The 22,757-nt window shown below is 40.2% G+C and overlaps 1 protein-coding gene across 1 annotated transcript; it reads right to left on the bottom strand.

Annotated features, from left to right (window-relative positions):
• Window positions 1-31: 31 nt before the first annotated feature.
• LOC133532430 (probable galactose-1-phosphate uridylyltransferase) lies at window positions 32-22,004 on the bottom strand. The gene is made up of 9 exons (XM_061871102.1): window positions 21,857-22,004; window positions 12,665-12,825; window positions 12,141-12,268; window positions 9,584-9,661; window positions 9,087-9,239; window positions 8,167-8,242; window positions 3,302-3,430; window positions 1,635-1,725; window positions 32-278 (listed from the first exon to the last, which is right to left on the bottom strand). Exons 1-9 carry the CDS (start codon window positions 21,873-21,875, stop codon window positions 64-66), a joined length of 1,050 nt encoding a protein of 349 aa, XP_061727086.1. The 5' UTR covers window positions 21,876-22,004; the 3' UTR covers window positions 32-63.
• Window positions 22,005-22,757: the final 753 nt, after the last annotated feature.

The raw sequence follows: 22,757 nt of genomic DNA, 5'->3' as shown, positions 1-22,757 counted from the left end.
GGAGGGTTAGGATTTGTAATAAAACTCTACATCAAACACAAAACGTATCAAGCTATTCAAGCTTTATTTCTTATTTTTGTAATGCACTTCGTGGTCGCACTCCCGCAGTTTATCGGCAGCTTGCTCGGGAGTAAGGTCTCTCTGCACTTGCGCCAGTAGCTCGTACCCGACCATGTGTTTCTTGATGCTTGCGGAGCGCAGCAATGGCGGCAGGTATAAGGCGTGTAGCAGCCAATGGGGAGAGTCCATCGTGGTCTTCGATTGGCCGGTTGGAGCGCCTGAAATAGAATCGAACATGCCTTATTTTTTATTACAAGAACTAGGAGGAAGTTTTCATAATTCTTACGTAAGATCACAATTTATTTTTCTACGAAATTATGTCATTTCAAATAATACTTCCACACTCTATGCTATTAAACAAGGTGAGAATCACTGTTTGTATGAAAATCCGTTGAGTAGTTTTTAGTTTTGGAGGAGTTTTATAAGATGTAGTGAAATAACGTTTTCCCCTAGACTTGCGGACACTAGGTTGCGTGACAGTCGTGCACATAGCGAATATATGTTTGACAATCGAGTTATAGCAAAACGTCAGGTATAACCCACCGTACACCGTCGATCACTTTAGTCGCCAAATATTTGAGTTACCACCCACTTAACGCGTCTTTTTATTTAGGTTTTTGGCCATAGTCAAGTCGATACAACTTAAAATTACACCAAGCTAGCAGGTCACTCCATAATAGTGCATAAATAAGTATAGTCTGTTAAGCTATTTCCGTCAGTACAAAAAAGCGGCAAATTAAAAAATTTAGGCGCGATTTACCGTCCCATAGAAAATTTGAATTTCACTAATTTTATACTGACAAAGTGGTTTGACGTATTGATATGAGATATGATTATATTTAAAACTTTAAGCCAGCAACTATGACGTGCTCAACTTTGCTTGACGAATGGCAACAAACCTTTCGCCAACCTACTTTTCCTTTGACTAAGGATACACTCGACCGGCGGGGCGGCGAGCGGTATACGAAGATCGTTCATACATTTGGTCGGACGCAACGTATAAATCGGGAAAAAACTCATATGTTAAAAATGTTGTACATAAAATAACAATTCATATGTATAAGTATTCTATAATTTTTTGTTGACACATTGGAAGAACGACGACTAGCGCCTTAACTGTGATCTGTTATTTATTTCTTTCCAATTTGTTTGTTTTATTGCTATTGTTTATTATTCCTATTTTTAATGGTCTGTATTTTCCGTGCTTGACTCTTTTATGGGCCCGACAGAAGACCAGCGTTGGCCTATCCAGGTTAAAACCATGCTGTCATCATCATCATCATGATTTTTACAAGATTTTTATTCAATAACAATATTACATTGTTGTCATTATGTTATTGTGTCGGGCCCATTTAGTGGCTAATATGTGTCATACAATATAATGTTATACGTTTTATCGTTATGTTATTATTCCTCTCTTTATCTGTATATTTTTGCTACGAATACACTATTTCTATTTCTAAATGGTCTTGATTTGCCGCTCGCCGCTCCGCCAGTCTCATGCGTCCAGGCCACGGTCTAATGCTGTTTTAATCTTACTGATACATTTCTTACGAGAAATCGAGAAATCTTACCGTGCCAGCCCATACTGTAGGGGAAGCTACATTGGAACAGGTTATCGTATTTAGTGTTGAGTGCCTTCATGATTTCTGCGAGCGCCCGCACCTAAAGGAATAAATAAAGACAAAGTTTATAGGTTATCAGTTATCACATGGCTCGTACAAGTCACCTGCAATTAGGGTTGCCAACCTAAATGCACAGTTTTGCGGTACATTTGCGATCAATTTGCGGGACTTGGGTATACAATGCGGGACTCTTTCATCCGGCCTACTGGGAAATGGTATACCTATTTGCCGTCAACGTATTGAAAGGCATGAAAAGACAAATTAAAGTCACGCGCTGGTGCAGCCTCCGCTTCATTGCTTATAATCTAGTCCAGCCAGAAAACGGGACAATCGGCGTCCCACACGGACCTTTTGCGGGACGCATACTTTAGGGCTCCAGAAACGGGACGTCCCGCGTATTGCGGGACGGTTGGCAACCCTACCTGCAACGATATGGCACTCTTCGAAGGCCGTAAAAATATGTGACACGCTCTTATGGCTCTACAAACAAGATTGTGGCAGATATGTTTGCGGCCTTCGTTGTGTAACATATTATTGTTTTCCATCGTATTTTCTCGGAAACGTTCGTATTTGTTATGAAAGGTGGAGGTAAGGAATTAAATCTCCATGTACCAAAAAGTGTCATCAAAAAACCTTAAATAGGTGGTGCTACAATACCTAGAGTACTTGAACAAAAAAATCAAATCATAGACAGCGCACTTCACTTCAAGGTTGTCTGGAATCGATCACTTTTTAGCGATAAGACCGCCTGTTGTTACCTGGTTCTATTTTCCTTTAAAATTCATTTGTAGTTTTACATGTATGTAAAATGTATAATTGTTGGTGCAATAAAGAATATTTACTTACTTCACTCCGTCAATAACGCCTAGGTTCTTAGCTACTCTAGCGCTACTCTGGAGAGATTTGGAACTATTATTTATAGCTGACAGCTGGACACTTTTGCAACAGTTCTATCATAAGAGATTTCTCTCCTCTTAAATTCACACTCCATAATAGGTTGGTTTTACCCATGAAGGTATCTACGTTCGTGGTTTTACCTTACGGAGTTCCGTGACCGTTCATGACAATCCGACTCTAAATTGAAATGAGTCTGTGATGGCGCTAAAATAAAACAGTATAGAGATTTTCTAATCACTTATCATTTTGCTTCAGTCATGTTTTTTGTTACCTGCGTGTTGTAGAGGTCGGTAAGACGTTGCGAGCGCCCGCGTCTCATACGGCCACGCAGCCCAGTACTGGACTAACACATTACACAACCCATTCCTCATTCATAAGGACTGTACGATGCACAGTTGAGTGATTGAGAGGCAAACGATCGAACAGACAAACGACCGAGAAGGTTGACTGTTAAAGTCCTGACTATCATGTTTGAGTCACGTTTTTCTTGTTACCTGTGTATCGTTGAGGTCGGTGAGTTGTTGCGGGCGCCCGCGCCGTGGTAGCACCATCGTCTCATACGGCCACTCGGCCCAGTACGGGACTAACACCACCCATTCCTCGTTCATAAGGACTGTACGATGTACAGTTGAGCGATAGAGAGGCAAATAGACAAACGACCGAGAAGGTTGACTGTTAAAGTCCTGACTATCAAGTTTGAGTCACGTTTTTCTTGTTACCTGTGTATCGTTGAGGTCGGTGAGTCGTTGCGGGCGCCCGCGCCGCGGTAGCACCATCGTCTCATACGGCCACGCGGCCCAGTACGGGACTAACACCACCCATTCCTCGTTCATTACGACTATACGCTCCTGAAAAACAGATAAGATTCGAGAGAGCTTGTTGCTAAGCAAAGGTAAACTCAGGGCCGGATTTAGGGGAGGGTAACCGGGGCTACTGTCCCGGGCCTCCACAATAGAGAATTCGGAAAATTTACCATTTTATATGGAAAAAATTTGGGGCCAGGGGGCCTCCACTCCTTTATTGCCCGAGGCCTCCAGACCTCTAAATCCGGCATTGGGTAAACTTGTAGCGTGAGGTGACCATGATTGTAGAGAGAATACCATTGCTTAACATAAAGTTAAAAGTAGGAAATAGGTTAGGTTGTTTGTTGTTTTACTTAAATACGATGGTGAACAATCCATTAACATTTACTGACTACTGAATGTGTGGGTTATACTTATTTTATAAAAACTCGTTCGCGTCTTACTTGTAGACATCGCAAATTTAAGAGATTCTAAAGGTAATTTTTACGCGACACCTTTACAGGCGCCTTACATACATACTTTTGAGTACTTAAGACTCAAATAGGAAGAATGGGATATCTATGTACCAGAGTCGTTAACTTTCATTGTATTGTTTACAAAAGTCTCGTATATATACAATATAATATATGGAAATAAATTTATGGACCCTGGAGAAAAAGTGCCTTAAAACCTTGAGTTAGCTTATTTTACTTAAAGGAAACATTCTTTTATTTTTAAAAAGTGGTTTTACTTTTAAGGCACTTATCTACACAAGCCATTATTTTATTCCACCTTGTATATATAATATTTACATTTTGGTGTACCTTCTCTTTTTAACCGTAGGATATACTTAGACGTTATGTTTTTGTTTAAAATTCTAAAAAATATTATTAATTGTCCTAATCTACTAAGATTAGTTACTTTCAGTTGTCCGCATCACCCCTTACGCCCTCGGTCGCTGTTTCATATTAGTTTTTCGGTCAAAAACTATTCCAGGCATACCTTTTTCAGACGAGTTCCTAGTTACTATAATCAAAATCTATTCGAAGTAGATTGTTTTCAAAATTCGTTTGCTAGTCTAAAAGATATAGTTAAAAGTAAGTTGTTTTAATATATAAGTACAGATATCAGTTATTTTTTCTATCAGATTCAAAAATTTGCATTAAGTAGCTATATAACTATATTTATATCAGTTAACATAATTTATAATTTATGAACCTCCAGGTCTTTTTGTTGTATTTTCCTTTTGTTGTGGTACATCGTTTGTATTGCATTGTTGATATGTTTATACGACTGTTTGGTTTCTAAATAAATTAAAAAAAAAAAAAAATATATGTATTTGGGTCATTCTCTCATTTCGTGCAAATCGGTGATATTCTCTCGATTTGTAATTCTTCTTTTAATTGATAAAATTTTGGATTTCGTCAATGTGTGGATTCGTTTATTAACACTTTTATGCTAAAGGCACCTTCGTAACCTTATTACTTTTCATTTAATAGGGCTACTGGTAATGAACTACGCGCTGGTAATGAAATGGCCTGAGATGGTAATGAATGATAAAGGAAAGGAATGAAATTGGCATCGGACGGTAATTTTTTCACTGGACTGTAATGAAACAAACTTATGAAATCTGACATAAAAATCTTTATTTAAAGAAAATTAACAACATTAATAAAATCAACAATATTAAAAACGTGTCGATTAATGTCTGGCATTTAGCAAATACACAATATACCTGCATAAAACTATGAAATAGTGAAAAGGTGGCATAAAAAGTCTCCCAAAGAAATATGTATGTATGCTTCTGAATAAGAAGAATTTTGTTACAGCCGATCCTTATTTGTTATTTAATAGTTTAAGTAACCAACATAATTATTGTTTTATTCGAAAAACTAAATTAAATTTTAATCGGTCTTTGTTTTAGTCTATTATTTTACATTGTTACATTATCATTAATTGACTCACTACCTACGCAATTTCGATTAAATCTCTTGCATAGTAATTATTTTAATGGCGTGTTTTGCAAATTTCTAGAATTTTTTTTTTTACTATTTGACCGCCATTTCTTTCTGTTTTCTTTGAGCACGAGGTGTCATTTCCTTTATGCTACAAATCTTTTTTGTTCCTTTCTTAACAAGTATCTATTTCTTTCTTTTTCTCTTTGTATCGCATATAATTCGGGATTATTTTTTATAACCTAATATTTTTCTTTTTTACGCTGCCTATCTTTTGCTAGTTAGTCTTCTTTGGTAATTTTTTTCTCTGGCCTGGCCATTTTAATGCTAAAACAAAGTGATAACAAAGCAGTCCTTAAAGAACATTTGACTAAGGGAAGCCCTATAAAAATGGGAAACGTGCACATGAAGACGATGCTGGGAATCTGTAGCCGGATGTTGCCCCTAAAATAAACACTGCGCGTAGAGGAAAAGCTGGAGGTAAATATTCAGGCATGGCAAGAGCTAAAGCACAACTGCCGAATATAGATTCGGATGAGTATGAAATGATCTCTGACGTTGATGAGGATGCGGAGCGACGTATCATACGTGCACGAGGGAAGGACATCTATGAGTATACCAGGGCAACTCCTGCCATCAGCTCAGAAGTTGTAAAGAGCTCCTCCCCGGTCTCGAAAATCTATGAGGGGGACATAATTGACGAAGTCTGCACGGAAGCCAACAATGTGCTAGAGGAGGCTCGCAAATCCGGGAACTTGAATGCCTCAGCCCTGTGCCGACTGCTCCCAAATGTAGGCGGTCCGAATGCTCCGTGTCAGTGACTGTATGCGGGAGTACGAAGGAGCATGGCGCTGTATGGGGCGCCAATATGGGCGGACAGGCTCTCGGAGCGCAACAGCGCCCTACTCAGGCGGCCTCAGCGAGTAGCAGCACAATGCACCATCAGGGCATATTCAACGGTGTCCCATGCCGCAGCGTGCCTCCTAGCTAATACCCCTCCGTGGGAGCTTGATGCTCAGGTACTGGCGGAGAGGTACCGAATGAGGGCGGAGGCGAGGGCGCGGAGAGAACGCGTAGACCCCGAAGAGTCGGAGCGAGTGCTACGTCAGGCAGAAGAGAGGCTCCTGGAACGATGGAAGGAAAACCTGGAGGACTCGCCCTATGGCACCCGCACCATTGGGGCACTCTTTTCATCGTTCCGGGAATGGATAAAGCAGAAAAGAGGTGTGCTATCATACCGGCTGACCCAGGTGGTGCTTCGGTCACTACCTGCACAAAATTCAACGGGAGCCGAGTCCGGTCTGTCATGAATGTGGTGACTCGGACGACACAGCCCAACACACCTTGGAGGTGTGTAACCGGTGGGATACCGAGAGACGTGCCCTAACGGGCGTTATTGGACGTAATCTCTCGCTGCATAGTGTTGTCTCGGCCATGTTATGCAGCGAGAGATCATGGAATGCGGTTGCCACCTTCTGTGAAACCGTTATGACACAAAAGGAGGCCGCTGAGCGAATACGCGAGGAAAATGTGGACGCGCATCCTCTCAGGCGCAGACGGCAGAGGAGAAGGCGAAGGCGCTATGCAGCAGCCTTAGTCTGATCTTCCAATAGGGCTGGTGGGCTGGGTACCCACCATACGGCCCCACACGTCTAGGGGGAGGGCCATAGCGTCCCTGGTCCTCTCCTTCCTTAGCGCGGGTGCTCCCAGCGTCTATGCTGGAGCTGCTGGGGAGCGTCGTGGTAGAATGGCTGCAATCCCTCGGCGCTCCCAGTAACGGCAGAGCGGGTGACGCCGCAGGGGATGTTAGTGGGTATTCTCCTCCCCTCCCTCTGTGTAGCAGAGAGACTTGAGTGTCATCACAAGTAAAGGTAACAGAGCGGCAGGTTTATGTTAATCTACTGCGCTCGAGTAAACCCGAAAAATCCCCGGTTGGGCTCCCCTATTATTACATATCTACAGTTTTAAATGTTTATAACAACGTAATCTTTATAATAACTGAGCCTCTTTCCATTAAATGTACTGCCTCGAATATATTATCATTACCTTCTTAATGCATTCATTACCTTCCCCAGTAAAACTGGAAGGAAAAGAAGTGAATGAAACAGATATGAATGAAGTTTTGGAAGTTTTTGTCGCCTACGTCGGTTGGCATCAGACCTTAATTTTGCAGAATAAACCATCTGGAAGGCAACACTAAAACACTTCATTACGTATAATTATAATAATGTACACTTGGAACTTACTGTGTAAATCACTGGATGGCGATGAAGATTGTTTTGAACCACACTCCTTTTCGACACGCGAGAACGTAGGTATGTTCGCTAACAGCGGCATACGCGCGTCCGCTACGAGATCACGCGGCCAACTGACTGACGAACAATGCGTAGCATCGGCGGTAGACGCTATATACCCTTGCTATGTAGCAAAATATAGCTAATCCATTTCTCGCGTCGGTAATGAAGAAATTACTTGAACCATACACTTATAAGGCTGTATAATTTAAACTGTTAATATCTAGCTTCTAATATTAAACGATTTAAAACATAACTAAATTAGTCATTAAGTGAGCAAACAACGAGTTTTCTATTTTTAGTATCTTAAGGTTCAAATGTAGGTCAAAGTTATACCTTCATGCGTTACATGTAGAGAGGAATGAAAAAATTGGGTGTTAATTGTAAATATAAAGAAAACTATTACCTTTTTAGAATTGTTCGTTGAAGAGACATATACTTTAGGCCATATGTTACAACCTTGCTTTTACAGATATTCGAAAACAACAACACATTTTTGGTAAATTACCTAAAACACCGATTTGCACGAAATGCGAGAATGACCCATTTGTACCTGTTTCTGCACCTCCTGCTCTAGGTAGTCCACCAGCAACGGTCTGTTCGACTTTGTAAAGTATTCCTTTTGACACCTGTAACAATAGTTAAGGATGAATTTATGAACGGATTTCTATGACAAATTTGTTTACTTAAAATGAAAAACTTATTATATTTAGCGTTGGATTTGGTGACTGGATTTGTCAAACATAATTACTTACCAGCCAATGGCGCGATGACCCAAAATGAGGCTAGGTCTCCAACTCAAGAGCACGCCACTGCTCGGTTCGAGCGGATTCACGCCAGCTTTCACCGACGCCGAACTCCCGGAGATCTACTTCCACTCAATCCACCCAATGATAATTAAGATGAAGGCGTCCAGTCGACCCAAGTAAGCCCTTTTGACTGCCCAATCCTCATTCATTCTTTCGAAGAGGACAAGCCAGCGGAGACGATGTGCTTTGGTCTCACCTATTAGATTCGGCTCGGCTATTACCTTATTCTATTTCGGCATTCTTTCGGATCCTACAACTGCCATCGTCTCTTTTGACGGGTCCCAAAATCTTCTTTAACACCTTACGTAACCACCAAATATACTTAAATCGAAAATCAATAGTCTATTTTCTAATTCTAAATCTAAGTTTTATACCCAGAGTTAGTAGGAACTAAGTTAGTAGGCCTTTTGTAAACAGTCTGTCTCTATGTGAACTTACTTCTTGAACGGGAGAAACCTTTTAACAGTCTGGAAGAGACCGCTCTTTAGCCTAATGCCGCCTGTTGCCTGCTTTTCTTGTTACTTATCCATCAAAGAATCACCCAATCTTTAAACCTTCCCGTCTCTGCCGTTTTTAAAGTTACGAATGCGATATTCTGAAACTATAATTTATCAAGGTATGGAATAAAGAGTATTCTATCCATTCTATCTATCTATGTCCTCACCTGTCTTTGACACGGGCCTCGTTGGGCAGGAAGCTGGACGCCCATATCTGGCAGTGGGGGTGCGGATTGGAGCATCCCATGATGGCGCCCTTGTTCTCAAAGATCTGGACCCAGGTGTACTTACGGCCGAGCTCTGTTGTCTGGTTCTTCCATCTGCGAAACGTAAGAATTCTTCGTTATAAGGAGCGTATGTACCTACATGAAGGAGATACTTCTGCGGAAATGGCGCTGGATAAAACATGTTTTACGAAGGACAACACGAACAATGGAAATCCCTTCTGGGAGCCCTATGTCCCTGATGAGGGATAACAGGATACCATCATCATCATCATCATCATGTACATGAAGTAACGTGAACTTGAGCAAGGCCGGATTTCCGCCTAGGCCTACAAGGCCCGGGCCAAGGGGCCCAGCCCAACCTAGCAATGGTTAGCGGTTCGCGAGGTGTACAGCTCACAGAGCCATTAGTAATTAGTTATGTAGCAAAACATGCTTACTCTTGTATTACTGCCATGATTTCTTCGACGTTCATCAGCGGGATGGTCGTGGTGGAGTCTGGGTGGAAGCACATCACTCTAAAAAATCATAAATTATTATCTTTAACCACAGTCCCTACTTATGTATATATTTTATTATCTATAGAGTATAGACAATGAATTTATGGAGAATGTTTGTGACTCTTTCAAGAAAAAACAGGTGTTGTAGATATTTAAGATATTGATGAAATTTAGAGAACTTCCGAAAGGGCATAACAAAAGGAGGATGCAACAGACGTCCCAAGTGAAGCCGAAAAAGTCGGAAAGTTCGTGGTGATTGGACCCGCTCACAGGGCTAGATTTCCGCCTAGGCCAACAAGGCCCGGGCCTAGTGGACCAGGCATCCTAACAGTGATTTTGAGATGGACAAGAGGGTCCCCTCATTCCAAATGCCATACCAAGTGCCTAGGAGTCCTAGGTCTTTAAATCCGGGCCTGCCAGCATCATAATGTAAGAAAGAGGAGGGTAAGAACAGCCGACTGGTTGGAATAGCTCATGGCATTAAGTTCATGGTATTATGTTAAAACTTTATTAAGACTTATAATTTGCTGCACCCTGTCAATTTGTCAAGGTTCATGTTCACTTATATACACTAATATATGTATAACTAGGTAGACCTTACTATGTTGTACATGAATGCAGTGATTAAACGATAAAGGGAAACTTGCGCCATCTTAGCCACTAAAGGTTAACCGGTTAAACCGGAGTTACCAGCACAGTTTAACCCTGGGATAATGGTTTCCGAGTTAGTGGCTAACCCAGGATTGGTGCAAGTGGCCCTAGGTAAATGAATGTTTTTTTTTTTGCGCAAAACAGTTTAAATGATTAAATGAAATGTACCTGCAGGTAGGGATTGCAATCCGGTCCGGCGGATCCGGTAATCCGGCCGGATCCGGCACTTTTCAGGATATACCGGATCCGGTAAAAATCGCCGGATCCGGACCGGATCCGGTATAATAAAAAAACGCCTAAATACAGCACGCGCTGTGCGTTTCAGATGAGGAAAAGGCAACGGATACGAGGTATGAAGTTGAACAGAACAAAAAACGAATGAAAAAGTTTAAATTTAGTAAGATAAAAATATATTTATTATGTCGATGACTGGGAACAGAAGAGGATTTCTTCTTCTTTCATGTTGGTGGTACGATATGACGATTACATAAATACTGTAATAGAAAGAAAAATGAAAGGATGGAGATGCCATAGAAGGCATTTGTAATTTATGCTAAAGAGAAGGTTAATGTCGTGTCATAATGTTGTGATAGGAGATTAACCAACTACAGTTGGGCTCATCAATATGTGTGAATGAAGAATATATGATAATATTGATAATCTTTAGTTTTCTCCGATATATGTATATATATGATAAAATATAGATTCTTTTCTATTCAAATTTAAGAGAGAATCTTTTGTCTTTACAATTTCATCCAATCTAGTGCAATTTCCTTCATCTCCTGGTACATGCTACTCTACGTCTAGCCAATTCTTTATTTGATCTATGTAACTTTTCTTAGGGAGTCCCTTTCCGCGATGGTTTTCAATCGTACATTCTATTATTTTTCGCATTAGATCGTCGTGTCGTGTGTTGTTGCTTATAATTTGACCAATATACTTTTCCATAAATTAAAAAAAAGTACAATTTTTTTAAGTCATACAGTCTACTACTTTTTCGGACAAATAAATTAGAGCAAGATAATGCTAGAGCGAATTTAATATCATAATTGGTTAAAAGTAAAATATCTTCGTTAAAAGTAATAAATAATAGTAAGCGTAGGAGTTTAAAATAGAGTTCCGGTTACTCTGGTTATAATATTAGCGGAAAATCGTTGAGCATTAGACTTTTTGTTTGCCGCGATATCTATTGTCGAGTAGCAGTACTGAGAGTTCCGCTACTCGATGCTAGATGTCGACTACGAAAATAATAAGCGTTTTGGTACCAAAACTGATGTATGGAGTGAGCACTCTATGTACCTCTTATTTCTCTAATATACTAGAATGGATGTCAACGTTAGAGTTTGTGAGGAAAGAGAAGAGTCGTGGAATGTATAGGGCCCAATACATTCCACGACTCTTCTCTTTCCGAACAGACTCTACAAAGAATTCAATCAAAGAACAGTTACGAAAACTTGTCCTTTCAAGGAGCTCCAATTCCCACCCCACATCCCATCATCAGGCTTTGGAAACTAATCAAATTTATAGTTGTAAACGAAAATTTGAGCACTTTAGAATGGTTAAATATAATAAATTACCGATTTAAAATTTTGTTTTTAAAATTATATTGACATTGTGACACTTTTTAATACCAAGTTCTATTTTATTGTTAAGAAGTTATTTATTAACTTCAAATTATAAATTTAGGAATACGTATTACGCAAAAAAACTAGAAAAATATGTCATTTAATTAACTTTTATATCCCTATACCAAACCGGATCCGGTCCGGCCGGATCCGGCCGGACTACGGCCAAAATCCGTCCGGATCCGGCCGGATTGAAAATCAATCCGGTTTGCAATCCCTACCTGCAGGTGCCTTTGGCCTGCTTGGCCTGGAACAGCGGGTGTTCCGGCGCCGGGGGTTCCGGCACACGTTCCAGCAGCGCCGGGAAGTCGTTCGGGAACACGTACGTTGACGTGTACATCGGATTTTTCTGGAACAAAAATGGGCCGGTTTGGAACATTTGATACATAAAGGGGCCCATTGATTACCAGTTCGCTGAACGATATCGGCCTGTCAGATTGTCAGTTTTTGCGAATAACTGACATGCCGCCGACATGGACCGGCGAACTGGTAGTCAGTGGGCCCCTTAAAGCGAGGACAAATGGGAGTTATTTATATGAAAACAGCTATTCCCATCTATGCCCGGCGGAGACAAATCGGAATACACCGTTGTTCCTATGTTCTTCAGTGACGCTACACGATTTTACCTGGCCATTTAACAATTATTAAGGTAAAAAAGTCTCAAGGTCCTACTCAGTCTAGTTTCTTCTCTTCTGGATGAGGTCCGCTCAGAACGGGGAGTGGGGTATGTCCTCATCTGTCCTACCTGTCCATTCGCCCGTACGGCACCAGCTTTCAACGGATTATTAGGATCAGGAATCTCATCAGGGGCTTCCTCGGTCTGACCGCTCCAGGGCCGCTTGCAGCGGTGTGGGGACACCAGCACCCATTCGTCCTTGAGCGGGTTGTAGCGAACGTGCTGGTGCTCTGGTGGAATAAAAGATGAGGTGAGATGGGATCTGGTCAAGTATTTTTGGATCTTAGGTACGTATGTTAACGAAATACCATGTTTTTAATGAGGAAAAATGGGGATTTAATAATTCATATATATGTATACACCGTGGGACAATTTAACCCAACAGATTTTAAAGGTGTATTCTTTACCGCATTTAGAGACTAAAATGTAATACAAACTTTCCTGAAATCGATCTTGTTTTAGAGATAAATATTGTAAATTTTTTAGCGGTTTTGGCCAAAACTCATATCACAATTTTTGCTACTTATGACCTCAGGAAAGCGTAGTTAAAATTTGTCGGGTTTAATTGACCCACGGGGTATATGTATAATCAATATAATCATATATATAAATAAATGAATTAATTGAAATGTCAACTTCGCTCTATTATAAGCACCCCGCATTCGTATTGAGCGTGCCAGTTATTAATGCATATCTAAGGGATATCTGAACGTAATAAGCTGACCTATTGATAAACTTGACATTGAATCTACTTAATGTAAAAGCAATATTTAAAGATTTACTCATTTGAAATACATATAACTAAAAAAATGGGTTTTGTGAGGGTTAAGTTCCGAAAAAGTGAAAAGAAACCCTCATGGTGCGACTCTGTCCGTCTGTCAAAATTTCTTACTCTGTAAATATGGTCTGGCAATCAAGAAAAAACTATACTCATCCCTTTTTGGGTGATAGTACTATCGTAAGACAAATATAGTATGATTCTCTCTGTCTATGTTTGAAATGAGACAGTCTCTGGCCAAAATATTTTTTTAAATACTGAGTCCTCACAGTCCGTTTGATCCTTTATCCAACTTATCTGTCAATGTAGTTGGTACAAAATGGGTGCAAAAGCTGTACGATCAAGTCGTAAATTCTCTTTCTTTTCTTCTTGCACCATTTTTAGGGTTCCGTAGCCAAATGGCAAAAAACGGAACCCTTATAGATTCGTCATGTCCGTCTGTCTGTCCGATTATGTCACCGCCACTTTTTTCCGAAACTATAAGAGCTATACTGTTCAAACTTGGTAAGTAGATGTATTCTATGAACCGCATTAGGATTTTTATACAAAAATAGAAAAAAACAATAAATTTTGGGGGTTCCCCATACTTAGAACTGAAACTCAAAAAATCTTTTTTCATCAAACCCATACGTGTGGGGTGTCTATGGATAGGTCTTCAAAAATGATATTTAGGTTTCTAATATCATTTTTTTCTAAACTGAATAGTTTGCGCGAGAGACACTTCCAAAGTGGAAAAAATTGTGTCCCCCCCTGTAACTTCTAAAATAACAGAATGAAAAATCTAAAAAAAATATATAATATACATTACCATGCAAACTTCCACCGAAAATTGGTTTGAACGAGATCTAGTAAGTAGTTTTTTTGTTTGTAAAACTGCTTTAAATATGTTAAATCACGTTAAATTAACAAAATATATTTTGACGGATGCTTTCGCGCCCAAAACGCTCTTTGAAAATTGTGTGACGTCACAGTTTACGGTTTGACACATAACTACATACACACGTAGAAGATACGAGTTGTCAACTGACATTTGTCATTTGTTGTTTATCGCCTAACTGTCAACAGTGTCAATCAGAGAGTTGTGACGTCATCAGAATCTTCAAAGACGTTTCGAGTTTGGTCACGTGACGTGTGCCAAAAGATATTTTAAATTCAATATTTACAAAAATATGGTCATTGCAGGTCCCCTAAAAGTAGTTTAAGATGTTCTTATAATCCAAAAGAATTTATTGGGATACAATTTTGCCCTAAGATTTGTAGATGGAAACAACCCTATTGTTCATATCTAAAGAATTTGCATGCTTTATTATATTAACAAAACCGGTGATTTCTAATCAACCTACTTTTTGTATTAATTAGTATTACCATGGTTTATTAGACATTGTTAAGTTCTAATCTGTACCTACTTGCATGGTTTATTATAAGAGAAAAATTAACGAAGCATTAAATTGTTCATTTGTAAACATAATTTAGTATTGCACGGTCAAATATCTAATAATATCACGATTGTCAGTTGGAGTTAGGGTTCCCTACCAACCGAAGAGAATTAAAAAAACCAAGAGTGCTCACAACGGTTTTGTTACAAAAAATACTATCATTTTCGTAGTCTACATCTAGCGTCAAGTAGCGGAACTCTCAGTACTGCTACTCGAGAATAGATATCGCGGCAAACCAAAAGTCTAATGCTCAACGATTTTCAGCTTATATTATAACCAGAGTAAGCGTAGGAGTTAAAAATAGAGTTCCGGTTACTCTGGCGGAAAATCGTTGAGCAGACTTTTTGTTTGACGCGATATCTATTGTCGAGTAGCAGTACTGAGAGTTCCGCTACTTGATACCAAATTTTGGTACCAAAACTGATGTATGGAGTGAGCACTATTACTTCTTATTTCTCTATGGTACCAAGACACGATTTCATACAATGTTTAGATTATTCATCTTTCTTTAAAGTCGCCTCATGCTTGATCGATTTTTATAATTGATTTTTTTACTGGAGTTGCAGGCGTCTAGAGGCTACGGTGACTGTTTACCATCAGGCGGGCAATAAGCTTGTTTGCCACCTACGTGGTATGCATACCTATTACTTGATATTGAAACATCGAGTTCAAACTTTCTGTGTTTATGCAAGTATCCTATTTTTATACTTATTGTATTTTAAAAAGTCTATTTTAATTAATTAAATAATTAAAAACAAATTAAATTGAAATAACAAGTTTCCCATTTTTAGGGTTCCGTAGTCAACTAGGCACCCTTATAGTTTAGCCATGTTCATCTGTCTGTCTGTCTGTATGTCTGTCTGTCCGAGGCTTTGCTCCGTGGTATTTAGTGCTAGAAAGCTGAAATTTGGCATGGATATATAAATCAATAAGGCGACAAAGTCGTACAATAAAATCTAAAATTTTTTTTAGGGTGCCTCCCCTACACGTTAAGTGGGGGTGAAAATATTTTTTTTCTTCAACTCTACAGTGTGTGTGGGATATATCGTTTCAAAGGTCTTTCAAAACGAATAGGGGTCTCCAACAAACATTTTTTGTTACAGTGAATATATTCGGAGATAGTCGCTCCAAAAGAAAAAAAAAAGTTCCCCCCCCCCCCCTTCTAACTTATGAACCATAGGTCAAAAAAATATGAAAAAAATCGCGGAAAATTAAGAAAAACATTAAGAGCCCTTAATCCTTGGAGCGTTCTCCGATTTCACGAAATAACGCTCGATAGATGGCGTTGGCGCTCGGTACGCGAGCGCCGGCAACGCGACGCGCGTTTCAATGCAGACTAGAATAATCTTGATAGTTTTCAATATAATTTCAAGCAACATTAATTTTAGTGTCATATGATATCATATGGGCACTCTTTATTTTATTGTATATGCACAGTAGTTTTTTTTTTATGTACACTACTACTAAGTGTACAGACTACAAAGTGTACTATAACCCTTGCTCTTTATTCTGTCTCTTTCACACCAATGGAAAATGAAGAAGTTACTAAATGACTGCAGGTATAAATAAAGTATATTAGTGCGATAGAGAGACAGATAGTGTTTCGTTGTCGTATCGTAAACGATTGGCATGTTGGCCACACACTTGCTTAGTGCCTAGCCAAAATACCAATCGTTTGCGTATATTAGTGCGATAGAGAGAGAGTAGTGTTTCGTTGTCTATCGTAAACGATTGGCATGTTGGCTACGCACCCATGATACCTAGCCAAGAAGCTAATCGATTGCGCATATTAGTGCGATAGAGAGACAGATAGTGTTTCCTTGTCGTATCGTAAACGTTTGGCATGTTGGCTACGCACCCATGCTGCCCAGCCAAGATGCCAATCGTTTGTGCATATTAGTACGAGAGAGAGACAGAGAGTGTTTCGTTGTCGTATCGATTGGCATGGTGGCTACGCACCCATGCTGCGTAGTCAAGATGCCAATCGTTTGCGCACATTAGTGCTATAGAGTTTCAGTGTTATTTGAAATCACGTTAGGGTTTGTATTATTATTTTTGACCCGAATGAAGTCCATCCAGGTTCTTATGATGGAGTCAGGAGTTGGTCACCAGAACTCCTAATCTACTCATTATAATTCCATCGCGCTTGGGCTCAAAAGATTTGCCCTGATGAACACCATCGATCTAGATGAGGTCCAGGGTCTCATGACGGAGTCAGGAGTTGGTCATCAGAACTCCCCAGAACTCCTAATCTACTCATCATAACTCCATCGAGTTTGGGCTCAATAGATTTACCCTGATGAGTACCATCAATCTAGATGAAGTCCAGGGTCTCATGATGGAATCAGGAGTAGGTCACTAGAACTCCTAATCTACTCATTATAATTCCATCGTATTCGAGCTCAATAGATTTGCCCTGACGAGTACCATCGATCTAAATGAAGTCCAGGGTCTCATGATGGAGTCAGGAGTTGGTCACCATAATTCCTAATCTACTCATCATAACTCCATCGTGTTTGGGCTCAATAGATTTGCCCTCACGAGCACCATCAATCTAGATGATGTTCAGGGTCTCATGATGGAGTCAGGAGTTGGTCACTAGAACTCCTAATCTACTCATTATAATTCCATCGTGTTTGGGCTCAAAAGATTTGCCCTGACGAGTACCATCGATCTAGATGAAGTCCAGGGTCTCATGATGGAGTCAGGAGTTGGTCACCAGAACTCCTAATCTACTCATTATAATTCCATCGTGTTTGGGCTCAAAAGATTTGCCCTGACGAGTACCATCGATCTAGATGAAGTCCAGGGTCTCATGATGGAGTCAGAAGTTGGTCACCATAATTCCTAATCTACTCATCATAACTCCATCGTGTTTGGGCTCAATAGATTTGCCCTCACGAGCACCATCAATCTAGATGATGTTCAGGGTCTCATGATGGAGTCAGGAGTTGGTCACTAGAACTCCTAATCTACTCATTATAATTCCATCGTGTTTGGGCTCAAAAGATTTGCCCTGACGAGTACCATCGATCTAGATGAAGTCCAGGGTCGCATGATGGAGTCAGGAGTTGGTCACCATAATTCCTAATCTACTCATCATAACTCCATCGTGTTTGGGCTCAATAGATTTGCCCTCACGAGCACCATCAATCTAGATGATGTTCAGGGTCTCATGATGGAGTCAGGAGTTGGTCACTAGAACTCCTAATCTACTCATTATAATTCCATCGTGTTTGGGCTCAAAAGATTTGCCCTGACGAGTACCATCGATCTAGATGAAGTCCAGGGTCTCATGATGGAGTCAGGAGTTGGTCACCAGAACTCGTAATCTATTTATCATAACTCCATCGTGTTTGGGCTCAATAGATTTACTCCGACAAGCACCATCAAATTACCATTATGATGAATAGATTAGGAGTTCTGGTGACCAACTACTGAGTCCATCATGAGACCCTCGACTTAATCTAGATAGATGGTACTCGTCAGGGCAAATCTTTTGAGCCCAAACACGATGGAGTTATGATGAATAGACTAGGAGTTCTGGTGATCAACTCCTGAGTCCATCATGAGACCCTGGACCTGATCTAGATTGATGGTGCTCGTCAGGGCAACTCTATTGAGCCCATACACGATGGAGTTATGATGAGTAGATTAGGAGTTCTGGTGACCAACTCCTGACTCCATCATGAGACCCTGGACCTCATCTAGATCGATGGTGCTCGTCAGGGCAAATCTTTTGAGCCCAAACACGTTAGAATTATAATGAGTAGATTAGGAGTTCTAGTGACCAACTCCTGACTCCATCATGAGACCATGGACTTTATCTAGATTGATGATGCTCGTCAGGGCAAATCTATTGAGCCCAAACACGATGAGGTTATGATGAGTAGTTTAGGAGTTCTGGTGACCAACTCCTGACTCCATCATGAGACCCTGGACCTCATCTAGATCGATGGTGTTCATCAGGGCAAATCTATTGAGCCCAATCACGATGGAGTTATGATGAGTAGATTAGGAGTTCTGGTGACCAACTCCTGACTCCATCATGAGACCCTGGACCTCATCTAGATCGATGGTGCTCATCAGGGCAAATCTTTTGAGCCCAAACACGTTGGAATTATAATGAGTAGATTAGGAGTTCTAGTGACCAACTCCTGACTCCATCATGAGACCCTGGACTTTATCTAGATTGATGATGCTCGTCAGGGCAAATCTATTGAGCCCGAAGACGATGAGGTTATGATGAGTAGATTAGGAGTTCTGGTGACCAACTCCTGACTCCATCATGAGACCCTGGGCCTCATCTAGATCGATGGTGTTCATCAGGGCAAATCTATTGAGCCCAAACACGATGCAGTTATGATGAGTAGATTAGGAGTTCTGGTAACCAGCTCCTGACTCCATCATGAGACCCTGGACCTCATCTAGATTGATGGTGCTCGTCAGGGCAACTCTATTGAACCCAAACACGATGGAGTTATGATGAGTAGATTAGGAGTTCTGGTGACCAGCTCCTGACGCCATCATGAGACCCTGGACCTCATCTAGATTGACGGTGCTCGTCAGGGCAACTCTATTGAGCCCAAACACGTTGGAATTATAATGAGTAGATTAGGAGTTCTAGTGACCAACTCCTGACTCCATCATGAGACCCTGGACTTTATCTAGATTGATGATGCTCGTCAGGGCAACTCTATTGAGCCCAAACACGTTGGAATTATAATGAGTAGATTAGGAGTTCTAGTGACCAACTCCTGACTCCATCATGAGACCCTGGACTTTATCTAGATTGATGATGCTCGTCAGGGCAAATCTATTGAGCCCGAACACGATGAGGTTATGATGAGTAGTTTAGGAGTTCTGGTGACCAACTCCTGACTCCATCATGAGACCCTGGGCCTCATCTAGATCGATGGTGTTCATCAGGGCAAATCTATTGAGCCCAAACACGATGGAGTTATGATGAGTAGATTAGGAGTTCTGGTAACCAGCTCCTGACTCCATCATGAGACCCTGGACCTCATCTAGATTGATGGTGCTCGTCAGGGCAACTCTATTGAACCCAAACACGATGGAGTTATGATGAGTAGATTAGGAGTTCTGGTGACCAGCTCCTGACTCCATCATGAGACCCTGGACCTCATCTAGATTGAAGGTGCTCGTCAGGGCAACTCTGTTGAGCCTAAACACGATGGAATTATAATGAGTAGATTAGGAGTTCTAGTGACCAACTCCTGACTCCATTATGAGACCCTGGACCTCATCTAGATCGATGGTGTTCGTCAGGGCAAATCTTTTGAGCCCAAACACGATGGGATTATAATTAGTAGATTAGGAGTTCTGGTGACCAACTCCTGACTCCATCATGAGAACTTGGACTTCATCCGGGTCAAAAATAATAATGCAAACCCTAACGTAATTTCAAGTGAAAATGCGTTTTTCAGAAAATTGCAGCCAAATAACACTAGACCTTACTCATAGTGTTGTGTTCCTGCCGGTGAGTAAGGTTGCCAGAGCTCAACGAGGGGCGGGAGGGAGTTAGGGTCGGCAACGCGCATGTAACTCCTCTGGAGTTGCAGGCGTACATATGCGGGCCGTATGCTTGTTTGCCACCGACTTAGTATTAAAAAAAAGTAACACTGAAAATCCATCAATAAGCGAGTCTGTTAGGCATACTGTAAAAAATGAACTTTTATTAAGATTTTCTAATCGCAGTATATAGCACTTCTCGGAACTCCGTAGCTGATTACGATCGCAACGAATGCCTGACAATCGAGCACAGGTCCGTCCTCTAAGCGCGCTCCGCGCGGACTGAGAGCGGGGCGTCGCTGCTGCGTGATTTATACGTGTTTTAAAAAAAATATAAATTTACGGCAATGTAGGTCCCATAGTTACGATTTTTTTTTTTATAGGTTAACATAAAGTTACAGTTTGCTATAATATTATTTTTAAAGCAAAATATGCGTACAATTTGCGGAAATAAAATATCATAAAACCCTGTTTTCGCCAAAAAAATGAAGAAAACTCGGAAGGTATTTTATCAGTTTTTTCAAATGAATCTTCGATTGTTAATCATTCCAGCCCCTCGTACGAGATATGTTGAATCAAATTGTAGTCATTCATGTACCAAATGATTCTTGTTTATAGCAAAATTGAGAACCGAAACGCCACATCTCACTGCAAAATTTGGAAAAGACTCCCAAAAAACCTCATTAAAAAAGAGGTTTAAAAGAGAAAATGAAAATTTGAACTGTTGGAGCCCCTAGTTTAGGAAACCATTATTTAAGTACGTTATCAGTTTTTGAATAAATACTAATAGTTACGTCGTAATCTTGAATGAAAAAGGAAGCATTTTACAAAATACGCTCGTCTGTAGGAATAAGGACTCTTAAATGAAAAGTATATCGGACATGATCAGTTTAGCTGTTTTTGAGTTATCGCAAAAAGTTTCCCCTTCATAGTAAAAAGACGTACATCCAGAGTTCATCCCTTGGTTAACAATCTACTATACTTTAAGCTCCAGTTTAGCTTATTGTGACGGAAGAGTAACTACGGAACCCTACTCTGAGCATGGCCCGACATGCTCTTGGCCGGTTTTTTATATTGTAATTTCAATTGTTGAGATAAAACCCGCTGACAGACAGACGGGTGAACAGCGTGAGCTAATTAATTTCACATCAGCTTCACCTTACCTACTACGGTTGATGTCATCAGGAACCATAAAATATATACTCTGGCAAGCCCATTTTGTCAGTTCAGTCAGTTTGTCATTCCTATCAAAGTAACACCAAAATAACGTTTTTTGCGTGGTTTCTGTATGAAACCTAGTTTTTCTATCAATTTAGCGCAAACTTATAGTCGAAAGTAGATAGATGCGCACATATTTATGTAGTAATAATGTGTAATGACTTCATAAAACGCAATCGTTTTTTGTATCGAAATCGAACCACCTTAATGTGAAGCAACAGAACAATAATTTCCAATACCGCGTGCTATAAAAGAAAATAATAATGTAAATATCTATCTTGTTTATGAGTAAAATACCTGTCGGGTCGAACTCCATTTTGTATCTGTGACACGTCCAGGCGGCGCGAGCGACGGCCACCAACTGTCAAGTGGCGGTCATAAATAAATGTGGATTGCAGTGATAAGAGGCGGTTAACAACAGGATCGTGATTCAATGAATGGTAGTATGGTCAGACAAGAACGTCGGGGAATTTAATATACCTTCGCAGATATATTTAGCTATAATTGTGAAAGTCTAGGTACATAAGTCTACATAGATGTCTACATAGTATACGTACGTATAAAATAAAAACTTTAGTGACTATACAAAATATTATGAATACCATTAATAAGTTCTTGACAATAATTATTGATACAAGCTTTTCGCTCGCTGACTGATACCGCATGAGACAATTCTAACCATAGAGAAATAAGTAAGGAGTCAGAGTCCTAACTCCATACGTTTTCTTACCAATAGCAGGTTATTTCGTAGTCGGCATCTAGCGTCAAGTAGTGGATTTATCATTACCGCTACTTGACACTAGATGTCACGAGTGTCGCGATTGACGAAAAATGTATTGCTAAAACAATTTACAAGTAATATTAAAAGCAGGAGTTAAAATTAGAGTTCCGGTTAAGGCGGTTACAATATTAGCTGAAAATTGTTGAGCATTAGACTTTTCGTTCGTTGCGGTATCTATTGTTTCGTTATTATTGTTTTATCAAATTATTACAGAGTTCCTATGATCGGCTCCTGTGTCTATCAACAGGTCTGCTCGATGGTGCCATAATATTGAATTGTCACCCAACTTACCTTACTTAAGTAAAGTATGTGAAGTTTCAGCTTAATCGAACAAATGGAATTACATAAAGTATTTACTTATTAGAGAGTAATAAAAGTTGATGTGTCGCTTTACTTAAATACGGAACCCTAAAAAAG

This window comes from Cydia pomonella, chromosome 27, assembly GCF_033807575.1.
Source record: "Cydia pomonella isolate Wapato2018A chromosome 27, ilCydPomo1, whole genome shotgun sequence".
In the NCBI taxonomy this organism is placed as follows: Eukaryota; Metazoa; Arthropoda; class Insecta; order Lepidoptera; family Tortricidae; genus Cydia; species Cydia pomonella.
This window is presented reverse-complemented; position numbering and strand designations above follow the sequence as displayed.

Bases quoted from the DNA above. Each gene is read 5' to 3' on its own strand.
- LOC133532430 (XM_061871102.1), bottom strand. The intron at 8,243-9,086 runs GTGAGGACATAG...CTATTGTTACAG, and splicing joins GAGGCCCGTGTCAAAGACAG to GTGTCAAAAGGAATACTTTA. The intron at 1,726-3,301 runs GTAACAAGAAAA...TTATTCCTTTAG, and splicing joins CCGACCTCAACGATACACAG to GTGCGGGCGCTCGCAGAAAT.